At 32.4% G+C, this 13227-nt stretch overlaps 1 protein-coding gene across 1 annotated transcript; it reads right to left on the bottom strand.

Moving 5' to 3' along the window:
- Positions 1–5944: 5944 nt before the first annotated feature.
- Positions 5945–12111, bottom strand: LOC113687338 (cysteine-rich receptor-like protein kinase 25). Its single transcript, XM_072049689.1, has 6 exons — positions 11181–12111; positions 8391–8491; positions 8092–8302; positions 7561–7798; positions 7274–7424; positions 5945–6548 (listed from the first exon to the last, which is right to left on the bottom strand). The coding sequence occupies exons 1-6, from the start codon at positions 12043–12045 to the stop codon at positions 6216–6218; spliced, it is 1899 nt and encodes a 632-aa protein (XP_071905790.1). The 5' UTR covers positions 12046–12111; the 3' UTR covers positions 5945–6215.
- Positions 12112–13227: the final 1116 nt, after the last annotated feature.

The raw sequence follows: 13227 nt of genomic DNA, 5'->3' as shown, positions 1-13227 counted from the left end.
TTATATTTTGATTGATTTTTAGCTCTAGGAACTTTGTCTTAGTTGAATTTCGGAAGAGTCGTAATATTTGGAAAATGTTGACTATTTGAAGTAGCCACAAAAATGTGGACATTCTTAGATGTAGAAGCTTCAAAGCCGAGAGAAGGGATGAATTAGGTGATATAGCGGAACTTACACTAACAAAATCCATAAAGATTTAAAAAATAAATAAAAAAGCTTCAAAGATTCCAGGTTCGACACTTGTTTCAATAGTTCTTTTATTCAATTTTCTTGCTCCCGATAGTCACAAAATACTCAAATCTCACTAAGTTACTAAATAACCTGAAAAATCACTAGTATAATTAAGTGCAAGCTTTATGTTTTAGATGTTCTAAAGCTTCTGCTTTTTCATCTAAAGCAACCACAAATGTTTTATTTTGATTTTCAAAAGTTTATTCTATTGAAAAGTTTTTTTCTTTTTATATTAGCAATAACTGTAACCTAGTCTAAAACCATTCTTTTAGTTTTCCTAATCATTGCAGTAGAACTAGTTAAATTCACTATATTCATTAACACAAAACAGAAACATTGAAGTTTATCTAATTGAAAAATAGAAGAAGTAATTGTCAATTTTATTTAATCTAAAATGACAATGCTTGGTGGTTCTCAGGAGGGTTCATTTCACAGTGTTGGTGCCGCAGAGGAAACATTGCTTGTTGAGACAAAGACTTCTCCTACGCCGTTCTATTTCAGATGATTATGCCATAGCGTCTATTTTAATTTTAGATCAAAGTATTATTTTAAATGGGTATTTCTAATGGGTGTCAAAAAGGCACTTGTTAACAAATCTATATTTCATCCGAAATATTATATTTAAACACACATTAATAATCATTATCTATAAACACACATTAATAATCATTATCCGTCAGATAGACCGATTTTAAATAAAGACCCTAGAACACTTGCTCTATGACAAGGAAGACAAAAAATAGGGGAAATTTTATTATTTTTTTCATTTATAATTACATTAAGACTTTTTTATTTGATGCTTAAAGCACCAAATAAGCATATAGAAAAAGGAAATTGGCCCACCATTAAACCTTTAAAATTACCACCCTGAAATACAGCACATTAGCAAACAAATTACCCTTTTGAAAAAAAAAAAGAGACCCACTCCTTATGGTGCTTTAAGGGCACAAAATATAAACCCAAAAGATAAGACAACATTTAAATCAGTAGCTAATCTAATCTAATTTTATTAGATGATGTCTAATTTGATATGGATAAAACATTTACATATCTTAACTAAGGTGCACATCAGGATCATCATGATTTGAGACTTTTTAGGCACCCACTTATGTATTGCGACCTAAACTTCCTTTTAAGTGTTCTACTGCTACACTAATACACCATCACCTATGATATTTGGTGTGACAGCCCCACTTTCCCCTGGGCGTACCCTAGGGTTTAGCTGACCGCCTGCCCAACTTTCGTCAGGACTCACTCACTCACATCAAATAAAATAAGATGCAATCTCAATAATAAACGAAATAATAGTTCCCAAGTTTGGAACATACGAATACATTCATTTCTTTCTCAGCCATCCATACAATCCCAAATACATCAAAAGATTTAAGTTCTCAGTACATTCAACCTTAATCGAGCAACTAGTGCGAGTACAATTATAAAAGTCAAAACAATTAGACTACGCTAGTCTACACACGTCTCACGCCTTGCTCATACCCCTGTAAGAAAAATAAATGGCGTGGAATGAGCTAAAAGTCCAGTGAGATTCCAAATAGCAAGTTGACCGTGATTTAAACGTGCAAGTATCACGTGGCAAGGTAATGAGCATGAAAAGTTCATAAAAGTGAGCAATAACGCTTCAAGTAGCAAATCTCAAAATGAACGAGTGTAAAGCTTTCTTTTAAAACGAAACAATAACACGATCAGTACGAATCATTCCATAGTATAAGGATACGGATGGCTCTCAAGAGCTAAATTTCCATTTCATCACCAGAGCTTGATCAAATAATAGTTGACACTCCGTCAACTTTCAAGTAAGTAACCAATCCAATAGAGCACCACTTAAACCACTCTCCGTCCACCATCCACACCCCCTACTGGGCCCAAAATCCTCAATAAACACTGGTGGTAATACTTGAGTATACCGATTGAAAAATAGAAGAAGTAATTGTCAATTTTATTTAATCTAAAATGCCAATTTATTGGACTAAGGAGGAAAGGATAACTAAATTTTAAACCAACAGAGGCAAGAAAATTATTGTTATTATAAATGTTATCTAATGACATATATCCAAGATTCAAATTCACTTAATATATATATATATATGTATCTAATGACATCCAAGATTCAAATTCACTTAATTATATATATATATATATATATATATTAAATGCACAAAATGAAAGTTTCATCTTTGAATGAATATATAAAAAAAAGTTGTGACCAAGAAAATCTAAAAGTGAATTTTTGTCTTCCATCAAAACGAAACATAGAAAAACAAAAGATTTGCCCAATAGCTACAGTGAATGCTGGAGGCTTGGGTAGATGAATTAATGAAACATTGCAAATAAAATTATCTTAGGACAAAATTTTATATAGAAATTTACAAGACGAAAATCAAGAAGTTACACAGGATAGGATATGGAATTTGCATGGTTATCCTTTTAAGGGAAAAAGCATAATTAATTTAAAACAAAAGGTCAATAGGTAACGGTGGGATGGTGGGTTTTTCAATTGTTTTGACTTGGGCTTTCTGTTATAGGGTTGGATAACTAAATTGGTATTTGGGCATTCTTATTTTTTATGGAAGTAGTTGACATGGCGGAATTTGGTTTTGGACGGGAATCAGAGTTGGACTTTTTTTTTTTTTTTATTAGTACGAGACATATGCATGAATGTTAGGGGTGGAGACTTCTTTTTTTTTTTTTAAACTTTAAGAATAATTTGTGAGTAAAATTAAAAAAAAAGAATAATTTATAATTGAAAAAAAAGGCATATGCTTTGTGGTTCTGAGGAGGGTTCAATTCACAGTGTTAGTACCGAGAAGGAAGCAATGCTTGTTGGAGTCAAGACCTCTACTACGCCATTCTATTTCAGATGATTGTGCCATGGTTTCTAATTTAAATTTAGATCAAAGTATTATTTCAACTGATGTCAAAAGGCCACTTATTAATGAACCTATATTTCATCCCATCTATCATATATAAACATACACTAATAATCATTATTTGTTAGATAGACTAATTTTAAATAAGGGCAAAAAACTGCGGTGGTCCTTAAATTTTTAACTTTACGCATTTTTAGTCCTCCAACTAATAAGTGCATAAATGTAATCCTCCAATTAATAAAAAATGTGCAGTTATAGTCCTTCCGTCCAATTTGGCTGTTAAGATGGATGGAAAACATATAATGGATTGCTCATATGACATTTATTTTTGGTATAATTACAAAAACCTCCCTAGAGTTTTCTAACAATTTCATTGAGCTCCCTTGAGATTTGGAAAATTACACCTACTTCCCTTGATTTGATAGTTTTAGTAACAAAACCTTAAAATAATATTGACTAGGTCAAATTTTTAAATGAATAACCAAAAATACCCTTGTGTAATGAGTTTTAATTTACTTCCCTATACAATTATAAGGTTATCTAGTATAATTATAAGAAAAATGTGCCAAATTTTTCATGTCCATACCTATTATTTGATAAACAACTATAATAATATTTTTATGACTATGATAGGATGCTTTTGATGGTATTTTATTATGGATTTAAATTTATAAGATAAAAAAGAAAATGTTGAAATAATTTATTTAGAATTTATGAATTTTTTGAATAGTTGGATTATCATAATTTAATAGTGATTTTGGACCATTTTCTTTTGATTTATTGTTAATTTTAATACCAAAAAATAGAAAACAAAGATTAGCAAAAATATTGTATTGCATATAAAGTTAACTCATCAAAAAAAAAAAATCACTTGTTGGACATTTGGTTACAATAGAAACTAGAGGTAATAGTGGTAGTTCTACCACTTTATTGGCAAAAAATTTTTAAAAAAAGGAATAAGATGGAAAAATAATGAAAAAATAATTTTAAAGTCATTCTAAGTATAAACATACCAAACAAGGAAATTTCATTAAAATATTTAAGGGTAGTATTGTCATTTTAAATGATAAGGAGGTATGTATAATTTTTAAAATCTCAAGGAAGCTAAATGAAATTGTTAAAAACCTCAAGGGAGGTTTCTGAAATTATCCCTTTATTTTTTGTATCATTTTTGTATCATCCCGTCCATCTTAACGGCTAAATTAGACAAAAGGATTACAACTACACATTTTTATTAATTGGAGGACTACATTTACGAACTTATTAGTTGAAGGACTAAAAGTGCACAAAGTTGAAAGTTTGAGGACCACCGCAGTTTTTTGCCCAAAATAAAGACCCTACAATACTTGCTCTATGATAAGGAAGACAAAAAACAGGGGAAATATTTATTATTTTTGTTTCATTTATCTTTACATCAAGATTTTTTTTATTTGATGCTTAAAGCACCAAATAAGCATATAGAAAAAGGAAGGCGGCCCTCCATTAAACCTTTAAAATTACCACCTTGAAGTGCAGCACTTTAGCAAACAAATTACCCTTTTGAAAAAAAAAAAAGGAGACCCACTCCTTATTCGGTGCTTTGGGGGCACAAAATATAAACCCAAAAGATAAGACAACATTTAAATCAGTAACTAATCTAATCTAATTTTATTAGATGATGTCTAATTTGATATGGATAAAACATTTACATATCTTAACTAAGGGTATATATTAAGACTTTATAGGCACCCAATTAGGTATTGCAACCTAAACTTCCTTTATGTGTTCTACTGTTACACTTATACGCCATCACCTATAATAATTAATATCTGGACACCAATTTGAGTTAAAAAGTTAAAAAAAAATTATGAAATACGGAGTCCTCCTTAAAGTGCCAATATTTTTTCCTGCCAATCACAACATCACAATTCCCTGGCTTTTCCTTACCCAGAAAAAGAAAGAGTGAAATGAAGGAAAGAAAAATCCAAGATGAAGAATAAGAAATATTTTGTTGATCTGCCATTATCTCTCATACACTTGCTAAGGTATTCACTTGTATTATTTTGGGTTGATAATTTTGTATTTTTTAATATCAATTTCCATACTCTAAATTTCATCTATGCATTTGGGGATTTCATGGAATTTTATATACCTTTAAATTCTCAAGATTTCTAGGTTATTTGTGACTATTTATGTAGCAGAATAATTCACAGATGTAGTTATTCACTTGAAAAAATTCATATGCTAAATGTGAAGATTGTATAAATGCATCAACTATCCTTTTTCTTTTTTGCGTAATCATTGATAGTTGGGATAGCCATCATATTTACACAATTATATGAATGGTTTTATCTTTGCTTAAAGAAAAGGGAAAAAGATTGGCTAAGTTACATTAAAAAGAAGAATAGAAAAAGGTAAGTGCAATAAAGAAAAGAATAAAGAAAAGAGAAAATTAAATGACAAAATTGGGTAAATACTTTAAACCAAAAAAAAAAAAGAAGGAATAACAAATACGAAGATTGTATGAATGCACGTACAATGTTATTACAATAGAATACTTAAGAAAGCTTAGGTGATAATAAATCATTGAATGCTGAAAAAGTTCCAAATCAGGATGAATCTGATATAATTTAAACGCCTTTTAACTAATAACACACTCCAAGAATTGTGAACCAAGACAGCCTTTATATTGGTTTTGTTACCAAACGTATACATTGTAAACCCGGCCGGGCTATCCTTCATAATTCGTTGGTACAAAGATATAATTGATAGACTCAGTTTGGAAGCCAACTTTGCTATGTACAAATGATAAAAGTTCAAGACACATTGTTTGTTCGATCAGCTGGGGATTAATGTTCATAAATAAAATTGCTCTTCTATTTTTAAAAAATATCTAAAGAGCGACAACAACTTGCATTTTCTTTCAAGCACATCCTTATACCCCTAAGGCGGAAGAAGTCAATTAGTGTGAAGAAGCAAACATTGAAACGATCCCCTAATTTCCAACAATAGTGGGCAAATTTAGATACCTTCCTGGTAAATGAATCATGCTTCAAAATCTACAACATAATGCTGATGATGAACTTGATATTTTCTTCCAGAATTGGCCTATTTCTTCCTTCATCTGGGATATGGTTCAGTAATTGATGCATCATTGACAGAGCTTGGAGCTGAAATTCTTTGAGTGTTGGATTGATCAACTTTCAGCTCGTCTACCCTGCTCTCCGATCCATTGCTCCGGAAAACTGCCGGACGATGTGGAGTTGGTAGGGAAACAGAACCAGGATTGAGCATGCTGACCACGGAAGCCATTTTGGGTCTTTTACTGGCATCTTCTTCAACACATAGTAAGCCAACTTGGATGCATTGAATGACTTCATTTCTGGCATAAGAATCTCCAACGCTTGAATCCAAAAGAGCTAAAGTTTGGCCCCGTCTCCAATGGTTCCAAGCCTTTTCGAAATAATCCCACTCATAAGGTGTACATTCTTAAAAACTTCAATCAGCTTAAATAGATGTACAGGTAAATGTCAATATTCACAATAGGCAATTGTCAATACTCTCTATTTCAAGTTTAATCATATAAAAAGATTGATTAATCTTTCTTACATTGACAGTGTATACACTGTTGTCAGCGTTAGACGAACAACAATCATGCAAAATTTGAATTTTAAATTTAATTTTTGCACACATGTTATGAATCTAACGGTGATAGTATATACACTGTCTGATATATGAGATTTATTCATAAAAGATTTCGAATCGCAACCTTTTTTCCCATCATTGTAGTTAAGTATAACCGAAGAAAGAAGTACAATGGTCTTTACTGAAATTCACAAGTACTCTATTTTGAGTGTGTGACAACGTACAAAACGAGAGAAAGAATAGCAATTATGACAAGTCTTGCATCCGACATCTAAAAATTTCCATAAGAAGCACATAAACAGAAATACGTAGTTATTTAGGGCAGGTAGTTCATAAATTATAGTTCCAGTTTGGTCTGGTTCACACAAAAAATGGTATTGCAAGTTTAGGTGAATTTAATAATGAAAAAAAAAAGATAAAAGGTTGAAAATTAGGAGTGCCAATATCAAATCCTCCTCCCTAGTTCTGCAAAAGCCAAAAAAAAAAAAAAAAAAAGTAACAACCATAGCAAAGGTTTTGCAATTTGTACTTACATAGCTTAGAAGGTCTTCGGAATCTCTAGATTGATGGAAGTCACTGCTCTTCTTGCCCGTGACAATTTCCAAAATTACAACCCCAAAACTAAACACGTCTGACTTTAGTGAGAACTGACCCCACCTTGTGTATTCAGGAGCCATATAACCACTACAAGCCTCAACGATTGTTATAATCAGTACAAAGATAATCCGAATGATGGAATCAAATGGACGTGTACCTAATTTTCCATGAAAGATTCAAAGTGATATTATGTGAGAAAAGATAGTATGGGAGCAAAACTTACACTGTCCCAGCAATTCTATTTGTGTTTCCTTCATATTGATCAACTCCACAAATCTTTGCCATGCCAAAATCTGCTATCTTTGGACTCATATTTCCATCCAATAATATATTACTTACTTTGAGATCGCGATGAACAATTCTTAGACGAGAATCCTCATGCAGATAAAGAAGTCCTTTTGCTATACCTCCAATGATATTGTAACGTCTTGACCAGTTCAATGATCGTTTATTTTCTGGATCTACACAAATTTAAACACAATATATTGTGCTAGCATTGAGAATTATTAAATCAATAACTCCATAAAGCATAATCAAATAGGTAAATTAATATTTGTGCCCGTGAAGTATCCAAAATTAAAGTTTAAGAACTAAAGTTTGAGTGCGTCTGTGGTTTAAGGGTCTAAACCAAAATTAAACATTTGTCTAGAGGCAATTTGTCCGTCATTTCCATAAAATGGCAAGTCAAGTAAAATAGAACAAGATCACATGGAACAACAAAAAATTACTATAAGTATGTCTAGATTGAACCCACCAAAGAGAAAGTAGTCAAGGCTTTTGTTGGCAACAAATTCATAGATGAGTATCTTTTCTTCTCCTTCCAGGCAAAATCCCAATAGCCGAACTAGATTTCTGTGTTGAAGCTTTGCAACTACTACAATTTCATTTTTAAATTCTTCTGCACCTTGCACTGAGCTCCTTGACAGCCTTTTGACAGCTACTTCTTGTCCATTACCAAGTACACCCTGAGTAAACATGCATACTAGAATTTAATTGAAATATTAAATGTGTAGATATTCAAATTCACAAAAGCAAAATATTTCACGCAAAGACCTTGTATACACGACCAAATCCACCTTCGCCAATTTTGTTATCCATAGAGAAGTTATTTGTGGCAATTTGAATTTCAGTTAAGCTATACTGTAAGGATTCGGCTGTTAGGATTTCAGCAACTCCATCTACACCAGGGATAAGCAACTTCACTCAATTTATTAGTTCAAAAACCTCTGAGGTTTCCTGTAATTGCAATCAATAAACTTTACCACTTGTTTCCGGTGCCATTGCAACACGACTCTTCCGCAATCTTCTTTTCAGGAAAACTAAAGCCATGACAAATAGCACAACAGCAACCCCAATTAATGGGACAGCAATTGAAAAAGCTGCTCGCGGGGGGCTTCGCCCTTTGCCTGGATGAAAGTTAGTTTAATTTAGCTTCGAAAGTCAGCTGATCATAGGAGATCAAGTTTATTAAACTTCGAGGTAGAGTCACTCTGAGACAGCCTTACATAGACAAAAAGCTAGAGTTCAGATCCTCTCTATTACTTTCTCACCATTTATGTGCCTAAATTTTTCATAACAGTCTATTTATGTCAATAATTTTACTTCCACAAGTAGAACAACATACTTAAAATTCATTCTCATTTATGAATTTTTTGTCATTCAATTTGTACAAAACACTTTGACGGTGCGAAATGGGTCAAAATTACGATAAAAAAATGTAAAGTTTGATCCCATAGTAAAATCCAATAGCTTAACTGTGTTTGGACAAATCACCAAAACATTCTTTACCCTATGCACTTGTAGCCTTGTGTTGAAGTGCAAATCCTTATTTATTATTTGCTGGATGATTTCACACCACGCAACATCGAACTCGAGTCGAGCTCAACCTGATCAAGTCGAACTCGAATTCAAACTTGAGTTCAAAGATATTCAGCTTATTAGTTCATAAGCCGGCTTAATTATATATATATATATTATTTTTTATTTTAATAGTAAAGTTATGTATATATTCCTAATATTTTATTATTTGTTAAGAAAATTATTATTTTATTCCCTTTTTAAAAAATAAAATAATTTTTTTAAACTCGAGTTTGAATTCAAACTCGATTCAAATTTGAGTTAAGCTCGAGCTCGAGTTGTTACATTGAGAGCTTGTTGAGTTCAAGCTCGAGTTTGAGCTTGATAAAACTAAGTCAAGTTTGAATCGATTAAACCAAAGTCGACTCTACTCAACTCATTTATAGCCTATTTCATTGGGCTGATTGTTTCAACTGCTAGGGTCACGTCAGGTTCAATAACAATAGGGGATGAAATAAAAAGTAAAACAAAAAATCCATTGTGAAACAAATGTAAAAAAATTTTATTTGGCAAGAAAACAATGATAGGATTTAAAAGTGGAGGAGAAAGGAAATTTGAATTTAAGATCTCTAAATCCAAAGGTCTCAACCTTAGCCACTAAGCATATAGTGTGTTACCTCATGATCTCTTGTGCATGTGAAATTATCCTATTATCCTGGCCCCTTGAACTTTCTTTGAAAGTGGATCACTGATTTTTCCTTTTTAGGCTAAATTAACTTCAAAGAGGGTAAATATGGTATTGGTTGATTTCAATGCTAATATTTGTCTTGTATATTTTTTTCTCAGCTATTTTCTACTTTGGGCTCTTGAACTATAGACATACTACCACTTTAATCATTAAATTTCAAAGTTAAGCACTTTATTTCTTAAAATATGAAATTCTTCTTACTTTAGTTCTTAATAATTGTATTCAAAATTTTGACAGCTAGTTTTGTCACAAAACAAAGAAAGATCAAATGGCTTCACGTTGCCAAAGCACAACTAAGGTAAAATTGCGATTTTGAAACCACAAGGGGTTAAGAGGTAAAACATTAAACCACAAAGAAGTAACATTAATTTAATTATTTAATATCATATTTCAAACTAGCAAACAAATTATATTGCACTATAACAGAAAATCTTTTACATGCATACAATACATCATCGATCTTCTTCAATGTCTTTGTCTTAAAGTGGAAAAACTAAAATGGATTCTTCTTTGCATTATGCCATAGTAATTTCATTTTTTTACATCAATTTTGCTATCAATACCATTCATAATATAACTCATGTACTATTTTAGTTAAACTCAAAAGTTAAACTAAAAATACCAAACTTTTTCCATTTGATTAATCATTGCAAAATTTTCCATGAACTTAAACCCTTTTACACTATGTAAATGTTTCTAGCAAATTGAATGCAAAAACTTTCTCAAATGCACTTTATATTCATGTATGCTGATCAAGCAATCAAAATAAAATTATAACATAAGTATATGAGTTTTAAAAACCATATAATAGATAAATGGATAGATAACTAAATAAAAACGTAATGCAAAAGTGCCCAACCCATTTTCGCACGTCAGGCCATCACGGTTAAAGGGATTCCGCAATGACCATAACAATTCTACTTCAATAGTTATTACAGTCCTAATGCTTGCAAAAAGACTAAATTTACTGTCCATAAATGACAAATGATGGATCCAAATTTGCATGTGATCTGCCAATGCTGAAATCTTACTGTTGCGTATTCAACTAAAATTTGACTTAGAAAATTCAATAAGTTACGTGGCGGTCTTCTATAGGTACATATTTTCGTTTGAAAGTGAATTCACACCCCTCATCCTATATTTACATATTCTACTAACTTCAATAATATTAATTCCAATACTAAAGGTATGAATTTAAAATGAAGGCATGTGAATTTAGTACTACAAACAAGAAATTGTAAGAATTAAGATTGTATTCAACACCAATTCCAAGAAGAGACGGCCATAGAAGCACTTACCTTCAGTGGATTTAGGAGGAGGACCGCCAGGAGAGTTTGGCGATGCAGAGGATACAGTATCATAGAAGCTGGAGACCTCATACCTCAGGTTACAGCTTGGATAAATTACTCTCCCTCCCTGCTTCTTGGAACAGCACGCGGGTACATCTATTATAGCCTCTGTGAGACACCTTTTGCAGTCATAAGGGGATAGATCTGGTGTGCACTGCGTAAGGGTATACAATCTCTTTTGATCAGTGGAATAATTGCCTTCTTCGACAGCAAACTTTTTGCCCGTGGTATGATTTGCAGCCTTATCCGCAGCGTTATGCAACAAATTGATCAATACCATTTTGAATTTGTCCCAGTCAGGTCCAGGGACATCGAATGGATTGCGCCTAGTCAAATTCTCTCCCAAATCAGCCTTGGAGAAGATCGTCTGGTCAGAAAAACGTACCAAGCACTCGTCATACCAAACAATAGCAGCTGTTTTATTCGGGCACTCATGAAGTAGTCGTGTGCGGGCATCTGCGACGCATTCTTTGCAAACATCAGTGTTGACATCACCTCGACAGAGAAAGAGGCCATAGACCTTGTTTGAAGGGTCATCGCCAGTACTGAAATTATAGAAGCCATTGTTGTCTGTCCAAGATGCATGCGAAGACAGAGTGTCAAGCAAGAAATTCAGATTGGCTCTGTAAATGCTGCCGGAAGGACTGTTAGGATTGTATGTAATATTTCCACAGTAAGAGTCAAGATAGTTCCAGGGGTTTGTGTCGTTGGAAGTGGAACAACAATATTCAATGGTATGGAAGCTAAGCAAACAAAGCATGTAATATTTGAAGTGGAACAACAAATTTCTGGAGATCATTTCAAAGGAAGGCATCAAAAGAGTAAAAGGCTAACAACCTACAAACTAGATTGGTAGATTAGGAGCCAAATTAAGTATTGTTTGAGGGACCATGAAAGTTGCATAAGCCAGGAAAACTTATGGCCTGGGAAAACTTGACCTTGGCAGACAACCAACTCGCCTGGACGTGAACCATCAGCTGAATGGTCTCTAACCAAAATTCAATACGTCAGTAATAGATTTTTACCGTTTGACAAAAAAAAAATAATGGATTTTGACGGGAATGCAAATTTCAGGATGCTAACAACTATCAAACAACGTCATCGTGGAGGATAATTGTAATTTGAGTAAAGTGGACCCAAATTGAATCTCTGTCTATTAGTTCAATACTTTTAAGAAAAAGTTCTCTATATATAGTTAAAAGGATAAATTATACACATAATCCCCTATAGATTCATTGATTGTCACATGACAACCCTAATATTTTCAATATTCATATAAAACCTCTATGGTTTCATATAAAATAGAAATTTTACAAAAAAAAATCTTATGTTACACAATTAGTTGAACTATTATTATTGCCCTTACTTAAATATTAAATCGAACAACAATCAGACCACCTTGTATAAAGTTATAGAAGAATTATGTGGATAAATACAAAATCTATAGAGGGCTAAAGTGGATATTTATAAATTGTAGGAGCATTAAGTGGATATTATTAATTCACCACATGCATTTTTGGAGCACATCTAGTTCAATCACTGTAACCATTGATGTTTTCCGTCTATTTTTCATATTACATGAAACAATAGGGGTTTATGCGGATATTTTGAAATGTAAAGGAGATCATATATTAATATAAAAATCCAAGGTGATTACATGTAATTTACCATAAAATCCCGTAAAGTCTGTCGCATTTTAATTGGATTGAAACTTTCCAATAATTTTTGTTGTCAAAAATGCCAATAAACTGTCCAACTACTTGTTTTGCAGTACATACGTGTTCACCATTTTGTCAAACTGATTTACATTTCTTAATCTTCTTTTGATTAATTCAAAGGAACCCTCAAGGAAAGCAACGTCTACCCATTTATTAATGACCAATTCCGCGTTGCTTTGTTTTAAAAAATTCATCAAGTTTAAGAGCCACCTTTTGAACATAGTTACAAGGGTGCCTGCAGCATCAGTAAGAAGCGACCATTATGATGGTTGCTGATC

The sequence above is a fragment of the Coffea arabica genome, chromosome 5e (assembly GCF_036785885.1).
Source record: "Coffea arabica cultivar ET-39 chromosome 5e, Coffea Arabica ET-39 HiFi, whole genome shotgun sequence".
NCBI lineage: Eukaryota > Viridiplantae > Streptophyta > Magnoliopsida > Gentianales > Rubiaceae > Coffea > Coffea arabica.
The sequence above is the reverse complement of the archived record's forward strand: the minus strand, read 5'-3'. Positions and strand labels throughout refer to the sequence as shown.